General features: G+C 37.9%; 1 protein-coding gene across 1 annotated transcript; it reads left to right on the top strand.

Annotated features, from left to right (window-relative positions):
* Positions 1–7,423: 7,423 nt before the first annotated feature.
* Positions 7,424–15,824, top strand: LOC103706981 (NADH dehydrogenase [ubiquinone] 1 alpha subcomplex subunit 9, mitochondrial). The gene is made up of 12 exons (XM_008791283.5): positions 7,424–7,582; positions 7,744–7,840; positions 8,221–8,285; positions 8,634–8,719; positions 8,871–8,955; positions 9,039–9,109; positions 12,457–12,588; positions 13,660–13,775; positions 13,938–14,061; positions 14,254–14,322; positions 15,219–15,339; positions 15,415–15,824. Exons 1-12 carry the CDS (start codon positions 7,489–7,491, stop codon positions 15,549–15,551), a joined length of 1,197 nt encoding a protein of 398 aa, XP_008789505.3. The 5' UTR covers positions 7,424–7,488; the 3' UTR covers positions 15,552–15,824.
* Positions 15,825–20,131: the final 4,307 nt, after the last annotated feature.

Raw genomic sequence — 20,131 nt, 5'->3', positions numbered from 1 at the left:
CATTTGTTGCAGTCATGAATGAACTCATGTAATCATTGTAATCTCCATATTTTTTTCTAGTTATTTTTATTCTGGTTTGGTTATTTTGCGTACGGGCAAACTTCATAGTTTAACTAATGGGGAGGATGACACCTTTTTTGCAGCACAGGTAATTTCATATTAGCAGATTCACATATTGGAATGGACTCTTATCAGATTAACCACGAAGTCTATGCAACTAGATGGCAAGAATATGACCCTATTGTAGAAAGTTGCAAATAGCAAGTAAGAATAAGAAATCAAGAAATTACTTTAACATCAAAAGCCTAGGCTCTAAGATGATAGTTGCTGATGGATGCCAGATTTTTGACATCTCTGCTCTGGGGGCGGATCTGAGAGCGGCTTGAGCGGGTCTGTGTCAAGCCCGGTGCGTTTTGCAGGCCAACGTAGTCCTGCTCGAGGGTGGCTCGTCTATGATGATTGGCTTGATCTATAAGGCACCGATGGCGTGGGTGGGTGTCACCCTCTGCTTTCGAATATTCGGACTATGGTAAGTGGAGACGTTGTCTTCCAAGCCAAACATACGTTTCGAAAGGTTAATGGAGCTGCAGATTGGGTGGCCTCGTATGTAGCCGACCACTCGAAGGGGCAGTGGGTTGGGAAGAGGGACTTACTGTATTTTGATTTTTTTAGATGTATTCATATTAGAAGTGTATGAGTCATCCGTTGTAGGCAAAAAGAAAAAAAAAATACTTTAAAACTGCAATTCCTAAATTGAACGAAAAGTGTTATCAGATCAAAACTACAACCCTTTTATGAATCATCCCAAAATACACGGATGGATTGCTCGAATCCTTCCAAAACTCAGAAACTGTAAAGCTTCGATTCTTTGATTCTTTTCTTTTTTTTCCTTGAGTTGTTTGCACTCGGTTTCTTAACAGATAAGACATTCCATCGTGGTAATAGATGAAATTGCAGAATAAATAGGCTGACATATCCTACACTGGAATCTATCATTTTTCTGCACTTGAGAATATAAAATTGCCATACTTCTCTCTTGAAATGCTCTTGAAGTTCTGCCCAAATTCTCTCTTGAAATGCCATACTTCATTTTTCTACACGTCCACCGGCTATCCAAGGCTAAACCAGATGCACCAAGTAACACTCCCTCGCTGCATGGCAAATATGAGGATTCATATAAATATGTATTTAATTTCATATCGATTATTCATTGAGAAAATCTTGGATACTTATATAGAACTTAGGAGCCCAAAAAAATATCTTCCGACCAGCCATTTTGGATGAGGTTATAGATTATTATAAATAGTATCAAAGCAAACTCGGCTCAGACACTATGTAGATTAGGAGACACTGCAGTATAGGCTCATAAAAGTGATCGCGAGTCAATCATGGTGCTTGTGAATAAATTTGAATGATTTTGAACTTTTAGCCTGATGAGTACGTTAGGGCTTGAACAGAAAAAGTATATAAGGGCTTGTGCGTGCGTGTGTTTAGTCCTACGTCGGTTATTCGTCGAGAAGATCTTGGGTACTTATATAAGACTAAGGAGCCTAAAAAATACCTTCTGACTAATCATTTTAGGTGAGGTCCTAAGTTGTTACAGCAAGACCACTACCGGTAGGCACCCCATCACGGACATCAGGAACACTAAGCAAAATGATCATATCTCCGGACATGTTATATTTATAATCAGTATCAAAATAAAATTCAAATATTAAGAGAAAATAAAGATCGGATTGGAGGCTTGGGACATCCGTCACCTATTCTATGTGGAATAACAATAAAATAAATAGAATAGAAAGTTCTAGTAAGAGTAGGGCAAGCAATAACTCGCATGCACAGGTTAAGTCAATGGCTCCCCGATGCCACGAGAAGATAATATTAAGAAAATTATACGAGTTTAAGTTCTTGAGCCATTTGACCTCTGAAATGGAATTATTCAGCAAAGTAAGGATTGACATAAATAATCCCAAATATTTCTGGGAGCCATGAGTCACCCCTTTTTTGTCTTCGTCAATGACTTCAATGGGACCCACACCACGTTGCGGTCGGCCCCTCACCATTCTCCACGCGCTGCACGCCGTGGAGGATGGGATGTATCCGGGTTTTTGGAATCTAGCTGCCGGTGATTCGTTCTTTTTCGACACTTCTGTTTGTAGTTTGACCCTAGCCCACAACACCCTAGACACCTATGGATTGGCTGTAGACTTTATAGACTTCACAAATGGTATCCCATGAAGCTGCTACAAGATATTGCATGAAAAAACAAACCCTGATACAACGAATCTATATATAGTTTGATGCCCAGGAGGTAACTTTTAGAAAGCATGAACATCTATGCCGACACCATGTAGCAATTCAGTTGCCGTGAAAGAAAAACATGGCAGCTACATATTGCAATTCAAATTCAATTTGAGTTTGAGATCAACCTTGTCCGGATATAAGTTCATTTTATAGCACATTCTTTTTCAAGTTTTTGTTTCAACTCTTTTGGAGCGTGGTAGCCAACTCTTTTAGAAAGCTGCTACATATAAGGTTTATTTTTCACACGAAAGAATGATTGATCTACTTTTTTGCGATGTTGGCAGTTGGATCGCATTCTGCATCGATATTTACGCATTTTGAACTATTTCATTCATCCGTACGAACAACGACCATCATGCAAGATACAATCTTGTCCTTTGTCTTTTGGAGCGTGGTAAGTAGTTGATGACTGAAATGCCAGGGCTTAGACTTCCATTTGTGAAGGGATTCAGATTTATCTTTCGCACGAAAGAATGATTGATCTACCATTTTGCGATGTCGTCATTGTATCTAGCATAGATATTTAGGTATTCTGAACTGTTTCATTCATCTGTACAAACAACGACCATCGTGCAAGATACAACCTTATCCTTTGTCTTTTGGAGCATGGTAGGTAGTTGATGACTGGAATGCCAGGGCTTAGATTTCTATTTGTGAAGGGATTCAGATTTATCTTTCGCACGAAAGAATAATTGATCTACCTTTTTGCGATGTCGGCATTGTATCTTGCATAGATATTTAGGTATTCTGAACTGTTTCATTCATCTGTACAAACAACAATCATCGTGCAAGATACAACCTTGTCCTTTGTCTTTTGAAAAGTGGTAGGTAGTTGATGATTGGAATGCCAGGGCTTAGATTCACATTTATGAAGAGATTCAGATTTATCTTTCACACGAAAGAATGATTGATCTATCTTTTTGTGATGTCGGCTGTTAGATTGCATTTTGTATAGATGTTTAGGCATTCTGAACAGCGATCATCGTGCAAAATACAACCTTGTCCTTTGTGATGTAGTCGGCAAAGTTGCCTTTGGTTTTTGCACAACTAAAAGTTTATATGGTTTATGCTAATGGTGGTATTTCTGTTTGAATTATTCTAAGGCTGTGTAGGCTTTGAGGGATGAAGAGAGTGATGGTGAACCCCCACTCCCGTTTGAATGAGGAATCATGGTGCGGAGGCATGTGCATGCATCCTTTGTTTTCTTTAGGAGTCTCTCCTTTTCATGGGAAAAGAAGACAGTATAGGCCTTCGGCGTTTCTTAGGCCTAATACTCTAAGGGCAATTGGAGTGAGAAGAACCATCTCGCCACCTTTGCTCCTGTCCACTTCCTAGACAAATATCAAAACTAGAGGCCTCCAAAAGCAACATGCAAAGGTGATGGCAAAAAAAATGCTAGCATTATGCATCAGAACTTCGATCAGATATGGATATGCATGAACTGTCATCACTATCTTTCCTAGACTCCCTTATAACAACTAATTAAGCACCCCATCGCCATTTATGCATTGGCATTTTGGAATGGGTCGGGGATAATTCGCCTTCTTTCATGATGCCAACTGTTAGATCGCACAATGGCTGCTTCGAGATCTATACAGATGGATGAAGAAAAAAAAGTTGGAGTACTTTGTGATTGGTGCGATATACGATCTGATGGTTGACATCGCGAAAGAAGATCGATCATCCCTTCGTGCAAAAGATACAACTCGAACCCTTCTGATATGCGGTGTAACCTTGCAATTTAAAGTAGAAGATCGGAGGCCTTGCGGGCAAATACCACATCAGTGCACTCTCACTGAGGTCTAAAGCAAACTTATAGACTAAACCATGGGAAAGCTTGATGATCATCATGACCAGGGCTTTTCTAAGGGAAAGATTGTGGTACCATCAATTTTTTTTTTGGCACCAAACAGAATATGAAATATCCTGTGGATAGGGTTTCATTCACGCAAAAAAATAAAAAAAAGTTGGTGGAAAGTAACTTGGGAGCTTCTCTATGGCTTCCTAGGGGGCCTGGCAGCCGCCGTTAAGCCTAAACTGTGGGAGGCTTTGGGAAGAGTAGTTGAAAAGCGAAGAAGAAAGAGTGATACAATTTCTTAATGCGTATTATGGGGTTAAAGCCCGTTGCCACATAGGATGAGCCGATGAGGAAGTTCTTTAATGAAACTGATGAACATATGGGGCATATAAAAATGTGATCTGCATTCTTATTGATGATGAGGGCCCATTTAATTTTCAAATAGGAATAACTTCTCTTTTGTACATTGATTCACGAACTTTTCATAATTCTTTTTTTTCTTCCCCATTAGAGCACAACAAAAAAAATGCACCTTAATTTGTAGCTTTCACATGAAATTTGAGTAGAAAATGTTTACTTACCTACTAATTGAGTTGTCATACATGGTTAATAATTAAATTGAAGCGCTAAAGTTAAGGACCTTGATCGATAGTGCAGCTGATTGGATGGCGTCTTATGTAATCAATCGAACCAAGACTATATTATGGGATTCTGCAAACAGTATTTAGTGATTTGCAAATTATTTCCTCACCAAATCACTTTTATCAGAGCACTGAAGCTATATATATTTTTGTATGGAAGGAGAGGACAGATTAATTTTAAAAGTAATGATCTTGAAAGACTTTTTTTTCAATGTAAAGATGGGGTAACCTGTGGACCAGTCTTGCAGTACAGTTCTTTAATTTTTTATTCACTTTGAAGAAAGTCTTGCAGCACAATTCTGAAAGCAATAGAACTTATATATTCGATTTCATTGTAGAAGAAGAACTGTAAATAGGAAATCTTTGGCAGTTTACATTGACAGAGAACTCGATTTTAGCAGTGAATGAAGCACTCAGAGATTTAAGCATTGCTCGTGATCAAGTCGATATCATCCATGCCAAGTGATTTTTGGTACGATGAGATAAGGAAAACTTCTAGTTAGTTATTCTTGCCATGTTGGTAAACTCATCAAGTTGAATCTAACCTATCCAAGTCGATTTGACTCGATTATATATCAGTAGACAAGATACTATATAGTGAATACAGGAAGTGCCTTAGATTTCGATGAACTTGGGGACTTTACATAAATCATATATACACAATTTTAATGGTGATCACATGAAGAAATCAGTAAGCTTAAGTTTTGAGGGTTCTGAGCATTGTTTTCAATTGCATTTTTAGGTCTCTAAGGTCCACACATGAATGTGGATGACCTCATCCTTCTCTGATTTCATTCCTCAACATTCGACTGCCTCCTGAGGACCAAGTTCAGTTAATCTGGCTGGTTGAAAACTGTTGAGAGAGTGAGTTAGCTACCATGTTAGGCTTGCATGTAGCAAGACAAATCATATTCTGACATCATATAAGGTTAAAATGTTCTAGAAAGCAAAATCTCAGACTAGATCTTCTTTACATCTTAGATTCTTCAAGTAGTTCTTAGGGCCTGAAATGTGCTTTTCTGCAATGATATATTGGTGGCGATGGTTTCGTGGAAATGTGTGCCTAGAGGCATTCGTTTAGTCTTCTACCTACAGACCACTATCTTTAGTAAAATATCTTTATTGCTCTTTTGTATTTTTCTTTCTTGCAAATCCTTTGTGAATAGTTTCTGTAAACTCTTTTTTCCTAAGGCCGGGTGGCTTTGCCTCCCTCTTCAAAAAAAAAAAGGTGCTCTTTCCTAGATGCATCACATGATATGCAAAAATGAATTCAAACTTTTTTTTTAGATTGAGAGTCTTAAATTAAATCAATCCATATCCCTGTACTCATTGTAAATATACGGTACTTCCCCTACCTTAAGGAACATACTTCACATGAAGTCATATCCTATAAAATGGAGGTTTATAGGACTTCAACATTAGGGTTCATCGCCTCTCTTCATTTTCCAGCTGCATGATTACCATATTGCGTCTTGATTTGGTTCATGCTGATTGCCGGTGGAGTTTTATGTTCCCATTTATTGATAATTGTAAATTAACAGGTCCACCAATTGGTCATTCAAGGAAATACTCTTCATGAACTTTGATATATGTCATATTGTCATTCTTTTGATGCATTATTGATATAATTTTTTCAAAATTTAGTAAACGCATGGCTTATAATTGCAGAGAGATATTCATTTGTTAAACATCGTTTACTCTTTTTACAGACATGTAAATTTTAACTAGTAAGACTTCACGAGATACAATGTAATGCCGGCATCTAACGATTGTTATAAATACATAATTTACTGATATTTTCGGGGAAGCCCTACAATGAAAGTTGTACAAATAATATAATGTTTGTTATAGACTATGGTAAGGGTCAACTTTATTTTAGAATCATTCACATTTTCGTTTTGATTTGGAAGAGGGGTCCATTTAAACTAAGAAGTTGCAACCAGTTCCTATTACCTAGAACACCAGTTCTACTGAATTCCCATAGAGTGTTTAGCACCTTGGCAAATCATTTGCAACGTGAAGAGTTATCATCAAAAGCTCAGTACCAACTCCTTAACAAGCCTGATGAAGATAATTTGTGAAAGGCTCTTTCAAAAGAAATCATGAAGTCATTGATTACAAGTCATCTTTAGTCCATCATTTGATGACTTGGGCAGGTTCAGATATTGCAGTCAATAAACAAAAACACTACAAAAAAAAAACAAGAAGAAAGAAACTACATTCAAACTACCATACTAGTGCAAATAGAATAATAATTAAGAAAATATCCAAGTGCTCAAACTAATACAATAACATTGAAATTTATAATTAGACCAGAAAGATGTGTGGTATTGCTAGTTCATGGGAAGTGAAAAGAATGCACATCTTAGTAAATCCATCAACAGAAACAACTAAAAGCAAGCAATCAAAAAAAAAAAAAAACCTCCTGGCACCACGTAACAAGTACACAAAAATTATGAATCAAAGAATTTCCAGCTTAATTATGTAGAAATATCCAAAGAGACCTTTCTAGGCCCACTCTTTCCGTTAGGTTTACAATAGGTTTACGGAACGAGGTTTGAAAAGCCAAGGCCCATTCATCCGTTGGCCCCTCAAAAATCCTGCAGCCCATGTGTCAAGCGGGCCTTTGGGCTTCACGTCGCCCAAACAGTGGTAGCCAAATATGGGTCCGTCCACGCGAGTCCGCTTTATAGGCTCTCTGCTCCACCTCAGAAGGTCTTCTCGCCTCCCTCTTCCTCCGAAACGATGCAGGCCTGCTGGAGGCGCTCCGGGCAGCGACTTCTTGATCGCTCGCCTGCTCTCTTTCCCTTCAAATCCATTTATCCCCTATCCTCCGATGGTAATCTCCCTCCCCAATTCGCTCCCCTTACCATGGATCCGTCGTCTAGGGTTTGCCAGAGATAATCCTTTCCATGGCTTCTCTGTTTTGCTGTTCTGGTTGAGATTAATCGCTTGTTTTCCCTAATATTTGATGGATGTTTTCTTTTTCAAATATGTCAGGGTATGGGATCGATCACCCGCGGCATGTATCCACCATTTCCGTCAAGGGAGGGGGGCATATCATCCGCAAGGGCACGGGCGGAAGGTCATCCGTGAGGCAAGTTATGCCCTTTTATCTGTCAATTCTTTGTTTTCTCTCTTGTCTTGGACCACCACCGTTTTTAAAGACTTTGTTTTAAGAAATCTTGAGATGGTTAACTTGGATCGAACTGATTTGGTTAAAAAATGATGCCCATCGCTTTGCTGGCTTGTGTTGCTTCAAGATTTGATCTTGGTTACGTGGGGGGCGAAGCTCATTGCTTCCTGTTATGAAATGTTATGTCTACTTGATTCTGAATGGGTGGCTTATTCTTGTACGCAGAGCTGCATTTGCATTCGTGCCAGAAATTTCTTCTTTTGGGGTGTAACATATTTATTGATTCAAGTAATTGTATGGTTTGGTTATCTAATTATGAAACTGGTTCCCCATTTTGGCAGTGGAATTGTTGCGACCGTGTTTGGAGCTACTGGGTTTCTTGGTCGTTATGTTGTCCAACAGCTTGGTAAGTTCTGGAGAAGCATAACTTAAACACTGTGGTCATATGCTGACTGATTTAGCGTGGCTCTGATTTGCCCCCCTCACCTTTCATGGCAATAGCTTTCTGCTACAGGACTTGCCTCTGATACCAGTGGTAGGAATATCCTGTAAAGATGATTCCACCTATGTAGGATAAGACATAGTGATGATAGATCTGATTAACATATTGTGGATTGGTTATTTGGGGCCTGTTGTTTGAGCACAGAATTTGTTTCTGTTCTTGTTAAATGTCAACTTTCACTGCAGATTTATGATTTTTTTCCCAAGTTCTCAGAAATGGTGATCATATAATACGTCTTTTGCTAATGGGCAGCAAAAATGGGGTCTCAAGTCCTAGTTCCTTTTCGAGGGTCTGAGGATTCTCACCGGCACCTCAAGTTGATGGGTGATTTGGGTCAGGTACTGGTGTTAGTTTTAATCTTCTTAAGATCTGTTGCTGCACCTAGTGATACCTCTAGCTTATAATTTTGTCTTCTTTGCATTTGTTGTACCTCTTTTTGCTTAAACACTTATCTCTCGATCCTGTTTGGTTTTTCTTTCTGCCACTCAGATTGTTCCAATGAAGTATAATCCAAGAGATGAAAATTCAATCAAAGCTGTGATGGCTAAGGCAAATGTGGTTTTGAATCTTATTGGTATATGTAATATACTTTATATATGTGAAGATTATAAAACAGGTCATGAGATGTATATATTTGATTGGTTCTGGTGATGGCAGGAAGGGAGTATGAGACAAGAAATTACAGCTTTGAAGAAGTTAATCATGCTATGGCTGAGCAGCTTGCAGTGGTATGTTTTTTCATAAAGCCTTTCTGATTCAAATTAAAAGATATAAATCACTAGAAGAGATGTTTTAGGTTCCTCCTTGGTGATTTGGAATTTCATTTTTTGGCACAGAGTTTCATTGCATCAAGTTGTTAACTTTTTTGCGAGTAATAATTTTGGTTAATGTATTGTGAATGGATGCATGACACAATGGAGGGAACATAGTGTTCAAAATTCTTATTTATTATTATAAAACATGGCCTACCCAAATTGGGAAACAAATGCATAGATTTATATGCTAAATTAACTTAATCATACAATAACTGATCAGCCCTATCTTCCTGTTATGCTTTCTCTCTTGTGTTTATCTTGCTTGTTTTTCCTCTTTCATTTTCTTAATGGAAGTGATTAGGATTTGCCAACCTTCCCATCTAAAATAATAATCGATCAGCTCAATATCATCCGTGCAAGAACTTTCTTTGATATCCCCTTCATTACTCCCATTAAGTTCCAATTCCTTCGTTAATAATTATCATAGCCCTTGTCAAAATTGAAAGCTTCCTAGCAACCTGCTTTTAGGTTTTATTAGGTTTTATGCTTTGTTTTCCTGCTCTATCTCTCTTTATTAGGGTCACCTTTTTGTCTCTGAGAGCCATGATTCTGCTATCCCTGATTTTGTAGCATCTTATTTGTCATGGGACCTATCCATATTACTTCCTTAAGATTCTAAGGAGGGCAAACTCTATTGACTTTTTGAGGAGATTCTGTGTTAAATCCTTGAAACTGGAAGTATTGACAAAACAATGGAGCAAACTCTATTGACAGTTTTATAAGCCACAAAAGTGACTTTTGGCTTTCCTTTTTTTTCCTTTCTTATCATTGACTTTCCTGGATTCAATGTAAAGTGCAATTGAGCAATCTATTCAAAGAATTATGTATACTTTTGGCTAGGATATCTGTCAACTCATTTTATATTGGTCTTGAATTTATGCTCCAGTGATCTATGTGTAGTTACGGATACACTTATCATGAGCAATCTTCAGTTTGAATCTTGGCTTCTCTTTGGACAAGTAATGAAGAATGACAAGGAGATCATTTCCTTCTTCTTTTCCATTTGCAGTATTAATCTTATAGATAGCTTTTATCTGCAACCGGAGCTTGCTTAGTGATCTCCATTTTGGAAATTGATTTTTCTTCTAATCGGAATTTGATGAGGATGCCATTACCTTTTGACTAGGGGTGCAACTTGGCTGAGGCGGACTCAACCAAGCCCAACCCAGCCAACAATTACCCAACCCAAACCCAACCTTTTCAAATAATGTTTCTGACTATCCAAGGCCAACCTGACCGGATTTTTCAAAATCATTCAAGCCATATAAAATACAGATCAGACTGAATGAGGTTCGACCGACCAACTAGGTTGGGTTGATTTGACCGTGGTTCAATTTGGGTTGGATTGGAAGCTCGATTGTAGAATCATGAGTTATATGTTTAATCTCTGAGCTCTTCATACAGTTTAATTTGGGTCTCAAATTGGATTAGAAGTCCTATTATGGAAATTCAAATTGGTTTGGCTTGCCTGAGTGTTCCATGCAGTCCCCACCAAATATGAAATTGGATTGGAAATTCTCTGCATTTTTCTTAAAATTTGTTATTCCTGTGCTTCTTTTATTGTAGAGATATTTGGGTGTGAAAATTTTGAGTTACCATCCCAAGTTTGTGCTTCATGATCTAGGTAATTCTGGTCGTAGATAATAATTTAAGGATTTTTTACATAGATACCCTTCTAAATATCAGATTTTGCATGAATACCCTTCCAAAATTGATATTTGCATGTATAACCTCGTAAAATTCTGTTATTGTACAATGTCCGTAATATAACGGTTGTTCTAACGGTATTAAGAAAAATCATATTTATATTAATTAAAAATAAAATAAAATTTTAAAAATATGCTATTGTCCCTGTCTTCTTTTTCTGCTATCGACATCGCGATCTATTTGCATATCTATTCGTTAAGGATATTTTAGTTATTTTAATTTGAAACTGTTAATTTTTTAACGGTGTTAGATAGCATGGGTACATATGCAAAAACAAAAATAAAAAAAGGGTAGAATGGCAAACAAGTGTTTTACGAGGGTATACATGCAAATATCAATTTTGGAAGGGTGTTCATGCAAAATTTGATATTTATGAGGGTATTTATGCAAAAAGCCCATAATTTAAACCAGCTGGCTTTGTTATAGTTATAGGACAAATGAACTCGGATTAAGTCTGTCATTTTATCATCCTATGTCCTAAGCTTATAGTATATATGCTATTACCAAGATCATCTTGTCCATCTTTATTGAGATCTCCTATATGTGAAAATCTACTTATTGGGACATCGGCCTGTTTATCCTATATCAATCAAGGGTGGATCCCATGTTAATTGATTATGATGGCTGTGTTGAAAATAAATATGGGGCCATGCTTGAAATGAAAGCATCAAACGTTTCATTTGGCAACAGGCTTTTATGTGGCTGAGAAGTGCATGAAACTGAAAGTTACATATGGTGTATTTGTAAGCCTATAGGCTATAGCCATGCCTGCGGCAAGACATCTTTCCCCATTCACTTTTGAGTCTTCTGCCTTTTTCCCTTCCTTTTTCCCAAGAGTTCAATTTAAGGAATTCTTAGAAGGTTCTAGTTAGCATGATTTTTTGAAGTAGATAGTTAGTGTGTTTAGGTTGCTTATCTGCATAGCATGACACATTTCATGCCACTGCCTTACTGATGTCAGATTTGTGCCCTAGTGCTTGTTACACCACTGCGCCAGTGCATGCCAAGCACTAGCACTGCAGGAAACTTTAAACACCATGCCAGCTTCAAGTTGGCACCATGCCAGCACACTATGTTCTAATTCTTCCTAATAACGGTTAAATGTTTAGTCAATCAAATGTTCCCAATCCTAGTAACTATGATAAATTAGTTCAGAAGTAACATGATGAATCATCTAAATCCTGAAAGTTTTAGTTATAAGCGGCCCACAAATGCATCCGACAGAACATCTGTTCATTCTTTCAAACCAAAGAATTCATAAGCCAGTTAAGAGTTATATGTGGGCATAACCAAGGATTTGTTTATCTGGCTCCCATTTTTATGTGTCTGGAGGCATTTCTTTCCCTTTTGTTATTTGATTCTTGATTGGTTTTATTTTTTATTTCTTGCCTGCAATCTTGTGTTGCATCATGTTCATACTCTGATAGGGCAACTCTTTGCTAATTTTACTCAATTTATTGCTCGGATAACAGTATAACATATTTGCAATGCAAAGCATAAACTTCTACCTTACAGGAATATGGTTCTTTTTCTCCTCCTTTAACATCAAGCAGATTGCTAAAGAACACGGAGGTATCATGAGATTCATACAAGTTTCTTGCTTAGGGGCATCTCCTTCTTCTCCTTCTAGAATGTTGAGGGCCAAAGCTGCTGCAGAGGAAGCTGTATTAAGAGAGTTTCCTGAGGTTAACATCTTTTTATATGTTCTTGTACAATTTTATTTATTAATGTGGATTTTGTTGTTATGATAATAATCATAAACACATGAAGTTGTTCGTGCTTCATAATCATTAAGTTTCATGAGAGAATTCTTTTTGCACAATATAGTGTTACCCTTATTTGGTTTCATACTGTCCACCTTCAAAAGAATTACTTGCCTCTTTTATTTCTATTTTTATGGAAAAGGGAGGGAGGGGGGGAGGGTGGGAGCTGTGAACAAATCAAAGAAGATTTGAAGAAGCAATTTAGTGGAATGGATTCTATATTAGATGTTTCATGTTTATTGAATTGTAAATTACTTTTTATTTATTTAAGTCAAAGCTACATCTAGTCTTGAATTTGATGATCAGAACTTAATCAGACTGACATGCTGGACTGTATCTTACATAGCTTAGAGAATGGAAAAATTACTTCAGATCTCTAAGAATTTTCTTTTTAGAACTTTCATGAATTATGATGCGAATGTCATTCTAATTTTTAAAAATTGTGTCATTAATCTGAGAAATTACATGGGTGTTGTGAAAAAATGAACATAACTAGATGGCTTTCAACGTAGGTATGAGATGGATATTATATGACTATGGTCTTTGTCTGTACATTCTTAGTGTAAATAATATGGGGCATTACAGCTCATTTTAAAGTATATTTTGAAAAAAAATAGAGTATTTAAACCTTGATTTGTTTCATCACTATAGAGGCCATTTCTTGGTGCAATGGCACAGAATTGGGCTGACATGTGCAATGGCACAGGTTTGATTCCTGAGAATCCGGTGTGTCACAAAAGAAAGGTTAGGTTTGTCCTCAATTTGTCCCCCCTCCTCTCCCCCCTGGGATCCTGGATTGCCGGACCATAACTGTGTGATGGCCTTTTTTCCATTTCATTACTATCATCGAATGGTGGAATCGTAAAAATTGATGGTGAATTTGTATGAGAATGTGCCCTGGGTTCTTCGGTGGCACAAAGATGGATAGCCTTTGTTCATCTTGTTGCATCAAACATTCTATTAGACTACTAAATGTATGTGCTTTATTTTCAGGCCACAATCATGAAACCTGGAACCTTGATTGGTACTGAAGATCGAATATTGAACAGATGGGCACAATTTATTAAAAAATGGAGCTTTCTTCCACTTATTGGTGACGGATCTACAAAGTATTTACAATTACTTATTTATGGTTAGAGGTTGTTTTGGCTGTAGCTACCACCATAATGGCATGAAGTAGTTTTTTCTTCTTTTCTTTTTTTTTTTCCTGCACCAACATAAAGCTCTGGTATACCTGCAAGTTACAGCTAATGGAAATAAAAAATTTGCAGGATTCAACCAGTTTACGTTGTAGATGCAGCTGCAGCCATCATAGCTTCCTTGAAGGATGATGGTAGCAGTATGGGGAAGGTCTATGAGCTTGGTGGACCGGATGTTTTTACTGTACATCAACTGGTAATTGTTGTAAATAACTTTTTTTTCGTTTGTCAAATTCACTGGCAAATGTTGTAGCCATTGAATGGAACCCCAGGAATTCTGAAGCCCAGAATTGATGTGGTTTAAGACTTGTTGGTTACAGTTCTCTTTATGTTTCTGTGTTTTAACAATCTATAAGGACTTCATACTAAGCTCTCTATCATGTTGCAGGCTGAACTCATGTATGATATGATTCGTGAATGGCCACGGTATGTGAAGGTTCCTTTTCCTGTTGCAAAGGTAAGAAGATGATACAATCTGATGTGTTTCTTATGCCAAATCTGTCAGTACCTTCATAGAAAATTTTCAGGTTCACCATGAACTATTTATTCTATGACTGTGTTGTTAATTGTACAAGAATTATTGTGATTGTTTAGTTGTATTTTAGATCTTTCATATGTGCTTTGATGGATATATTCTGCCCTAAGATCAGATCTGAATTTAAAAAGAAAACAGGGTCAAAGTGGTAGAGGGGGTTTGAGGGAAAAACAGGAGAAAGCTTGGGCCCTTAGAGAGAAGAAACTGCCAAATTTTTGCAATCATAGAAAATAGTACGTACTAATTAATCACTCTATGAGAACAATGTGATCTACTCCTGAAAGGGGCCCTTTAAGGTATTTATAAGAAACCTATAATTCTAACTGACAGAATTTGACTTAAAAATGGGACTGATAATCGACCTAAAACTCCACTACCTGAAAGACTGCTCACTTTCCTAAATACCTGTAACTATAGATTCTTCAATTAAATGAACCAATCTTGTTCCTTCTAGGACTATCTAAGCTTCACAGGAAGACAGATGTGTGAGTGCGAATCTTCTTCCAAGCATTGCAATTTTTTTGTCGGGATGGGTTGGGGTCTGGGTGGTGCTATGCCATTTTGGGTTTTTTTGGTTAACTAGTATAATCTGTTTTAGGCTTTTAGCCTTTAAACATCTGCTTATTAAACTGACTATAGGATCTAAAAGGAGGAAGGGATGCCTTTTTGGAGACTGCCATTTTAATTTTCAGTAGCATTAGCTTTCTACGGCTCTACCTTTTATTTGTGCACGGCCGTTTTTTTACCAGAGTATTTCATTTTACACTATGCCTGTGTTTATTACCAGTTGGTTACTGCTAAGAATTGTGCGACTGCAGGCACTTGCATCTCCTCGGGAATTCCTTTTAAACAAGGTTCCATTTCCTCTGCCAAATCCAGATATATTCAATCTTGATCAGATCAATGCACTTACTGTAGATACAGTAGTGTCTGAGAATGGTTGGTATCATCCCAAGAGCATTTAATGGCATCACCACTCATTGACCCTGCTCACATGATCTTGTTTTCCTGCAGCTCTAACATTGAGTGATCTTGGCATCGTGCCGCACAAACTGAAAGGCTACCCTGTGGAGTACCTTATCTGTTATCGTAAGGGCGGGCCTGCTTATGGCGCTACAGTCAGTGAGAGGGTAACAAGATCTGATTTTTAGGTTTTTGTTGGACTCTTCCAGATCTTTTAATTGCAGTTGTGTTCTTAGATCATTTTCTTGCCCTTGGCCGTTGCTAGAGTGTTCTATTTGATGAGAAATAAGTGAGGTTGGGCCATTAGTTGATAAACCAAGTGGCGAGGGTGGATGGATAAATTATCATCGGGTTCTAATTTTCCTTCTAAAATTGATTAAGAATTGCAACATGAAAACCATGCAGGAATTTACTCTCTTTGTCAAAAAAAAAGAAAAAGAGGCAGCCGTAGCCCATTTCTGTGTTGGAATGTTTGTGAAGAGGTTTGTTTTTTATAGATAAGATTAGGCTGTGATCTGTGCTTATTGATAGAGACGAACGCCCTAAGACGTTCAGCACCAACCTTGAACCCTTAAGACTGGTGATTTGGGTAAATTCTTGAAAAACTTGATGATGCTAGACTAATCTGTGGCACGATCAGGGCAATGCATGAACCGAGCTGACAGTCTTGGCATCCGATTGAGCCATCTTAATCGAATTATGGATCTTGTTGTTTATCAAGGTGCCAACTTGAACCGTCAAGTCAATTAAAGTGATCTAATGTATTTATAGCAATTAATCGTCATTAAAGGCACAATCATAATCCAATTGATCAAGGGGCGGTTACAGTTCATTCTGAACGAATCCCTCGAATCACTCGTTACTTAGTGCAGTTAATGTTTTCTATATATGCAACGAGGGGACCATTTTCTAAGCACTTTCACGCTCTCTCATGTCTTACAATTTTATCAAAAAAATTTTTTTACTGACTTAGTGCATGGGAGAGTTCCTATCATACAAAGGCAAACGGACTTTTCTTTATAATCTCAGGTTGGATTAGCCGCACCGGACAGGCTTCTCCGGCTAAGTTCAAATTAGATTATTATTAACACTCTTCAGCCTAAATACATCGCGCCAACCGACATTACCATTTTACTTTAGATTCTATCGGACCACAACAATTTAATTTGGATTTTGGCGGCAACGGGACTTCAGATCTTTTAACGACCATCTCCGTGAGGATTTCGCGCTGTTGCGTGCGGTGGGGCGGGGACAACGGTTAAGAATAAGTCACGAATTGAAAGTAGAAAAATAAAGCTTTTTAGATAAAATACGTTAGTGCCGGACGATGCGCTGCTGGACTGTGTTAACCTTCTCGGCTAAACGCCGTTCACCGACAATCTCATGGCTATTATTATTATATCTCGTGTCGTTTGCGTCGGAGCATCATCCTTCGGTGTACAGCGTCTTTATAGTTCTGTCGGAACGGAAACTTCAAAAAGAAAAAGAAAAAAAAGAAAAATCCATCATCTCGCTGGAGTTATATAAATGGCTCTAGTCATCTAGCTGCTCTGGCTTCCAATCGGCAGCCATCTGATCAATGATGTGAGGTCCAAAAAAAACACACACTCTCTCTCTAGACTTCACACTAGCTCAAAAATAAATAAATAATTAATCAGTTAGTTAAAGTTGCTTTGCCGTGGTCAGCGCGTCGCTCTCCTCCAGATCCCATGGGAACCTCGAGGCTTTCCCAGAAGCCCTGCCAATTAATTGCCGGATAGTATCCGATGGCCAGGATCTCATCCCTCTCGATCGCGACACATCCCGTCCGTCGGCCGTCGCTTTTCCCCTCAGCTATCCGGGCTGGCACCGCGACGACGTGCCCGAGGCCTCGCGACAGAATTTCCCTCGGTCGCGGGGCCCACCGCGCGGTCGGTGGGATCGCCAGACCATCCTGGCCGTCCGATCCAAAGAATCAAAGCCGTGGCGGTGCTCAGAATAGGATAAAAAACAAATCTTTAAAGCAATCCAACGGTGCCGATTTTGACAGTTGGGGAACTTTTTTCCTCAAAATAAAACGAAAGCGGCTTGTGGCCCCTCCAACTATCTTTAGCAATGGCCCCGCTGTTAGGAAGAATTTACGAGAATACCTTCATTCCGGACATGCTGCTTTTGAGCCCCTTTTGGCCGAGTCGGTGGCACCGAGATCCGTCCATTTCTGATCGCACGGCTGTGATTGATGGATGAAGTGGCCAGTTTTTAACTCGCGTGCCATTCTTCGGCACGGTGCACCTCGGTGGACCCGAAGTTCATGATCGTCGATTTGGTGGGGCCACGTCCCCACGAGGTTGCTTCGGAGCGTTGCATGTGCGGGCGACAAATTCTAACGTCGTTTAGTTTCCGTCAAGGGGTGATATATCTGCAGATGAATCATTCATGTACGAGCATGATGGGACTCGTTATTCCTGGAATTAGCTTTGATGTGCTTGGACGAAGTCGGAAATTTCTAGGTTACTACTTGGAAATGGTGTCCTGAAACTTGGACGAGACTAACATGTAACCAAAATATCAGCATTGATCATGCTATCACCTCGATGCATTATAGTATCGTTAAGGTCAGAAGGCTTCAGCGGTTAAGTATCTGCCAAATTATAGGTATAAGGTTGAAAAATTGATTCGCTTGCTTAGCCTTGACAGGCTGAAATGCATGTTCCTGCTTCCTTTTCAGTGGTGAATTAACAAACCAACACCTAGGAGAGAATGTAGTGTGGGATTTTTCATAGAGACCGTGCAATAAATTAGAACACAAAAGATTAAAAGATTGAAGCATGCCTCGAGTCTTGAGCAACTATTGGCGATCGCTATGGTAGGATCTCTTAGAAGAAGAAAGCAAAAAAAAAAGATAATTCTTTTCCTCCTCTCTCTGGATGCCTGAAAATGTAGAGACCTGGACGTTCTAGGATTTCTCTATAAATAGATATATACAAGAATGGAGTGGAGACCTAATCCGATTAGTAATACTAATGGATCCATCCATTACAAAGCCATTAACCAAATGAGGCATATACTAATACTCATCATGTGGCATAACTAAGATAGTAGAATTCAAAATAACTATATGATCATAAATTAATTATGGGCTCCTTATATATTCATTTAGATGATAACTTAGCCTATATTACATGATAAATCAAAATAAAATCAATTTGTAATCAATGGACCATCTTATGAGAAATTCAAACATGTAGCCAAAGAGCTTTTCAATTGAAATGCAACCTTTTTTATGGGTCTAATTAAAGTCGAACAAATCATTCTACTTATTTATAGTTCAAATTCTATCCGGTTCCGATCGACCTGGAGAAAATACCCTCGAAGAAGTTTAACTGTCGCTTGATCATAATTCTATACTAGACTGGCTTGTGGACATGCTGCGAAGTTAGATGAGGAATGACCCGTTTATAAACCCTTTTCATTTTATTAATAACGTATCAGATTTTATGATAACAAGGATGGAACAATTCTGAAAATATAACTTACCTTCATCTACAACTTATGCAACATAGAAACTTTCATCCATGACTAGGCTCGTGAAACGTTAAGATCCATGAATCTATGTGGTTGTTAAGCTGTCAAAATCAACATATATTAGCAATCATCAGGACAATCTCTATGCATGCAACTATATATTACGCTTTGGTGATTACAACATCAGTTTCTCTAGCCACAATACATGGACACCTCTTTATGTTTTTAATAAGTTCAGTTGAGTTTTCACATTTTCTTTTTATATAATCCATGGGTCAGCAACATATTCTATTTCTTAGGAACCAATATGCCCTTGCAAAATGGTTCATTCCTATACTAATATATTTGCTTCAAGTTTGTCAAAACTGCTAATTTTAGAAAAAAGAAAAAAAATCTAGGTAGAGAGACTGCTATTTTTCAACTATACATATTGCTATTTGTATCTACATTTCCATTCTTATATTACAGTATGCAAGAAGTCCAAACAACACTCCAACGATAATTATGACAATACTATACAAATGTTTGACACGTTAGAACACATCCAATAAAAAATAAGAGTTTTATTTTTTATTATTTGGAATTTTTATAAAAAATATTTTTTTTTAAAGATAATTACATGCAGGAGAACTATTTGTAAGAGAAGAACCAGCCCAAGCAACCTAGAGAGCAGGAGTTGCAAATAGTGATAAAAAAACCTTAACCATTCTTCATACTAGTAAACTTATCAGCTGCACATTTCAATAATCCAAACATTAATTGATCTATGTTAATAGATGCTGGTATCCTATGCAAACCTACATCTAGTTGGCGGTTAATAAGTTTTGTTATTTTGATGTAATAATGTCTCGAACCTTTTTCCAGAAAGAGAGAAAAATCATAAAAAAATTACATTTTCTGATATATAACATCGAAGGGAAAATGTTTCAATATGTGACAGGTCAATGAATTATTGCCCTTAATCATTTTTTTTCTAATTTAATTCAAGTAAATGTATCACACGTGCGACGTTTAAGTTATCTCGTAGTACCGCAGCGGCGTTCTCCAAATACCTCGGGAACCGCGTCGGAATAAAAAACGCGCGATTATTATCATTATTTATATGTCCGCGTGACGACGAAAAGAGGAACAGCCGATTCCCCATCGCTCGCCGAGATGGCAACCAGGCGTGGCACGCGTCGCAATTCCACCAAACTCAGGGGGTATCCAGGGAAAACGAACATAATTAAAATATTAAATGCCATTTACGTTTCTCTCCCCTCAT

This window comes from Phoenix dactylifera, chromosome 10 (genome assembly GCF_051530095.1).
Source record: "Phoenix dactylifera cultivar Ajwa chromosome 10, Ajwa_hap1_PhDact_Kaust_v1.1, whole genome shotgun sequence".
Lineage (NCBI taxonomy): Eukaryota > Viridiplantae > Streptophyta > Magnoliopsida > Arecales > Arecaceae > Phoenix > Phoenix dactylifera.
This window is presented reverse-complemented; position numbering and strand designations above follow the sequence as displayed.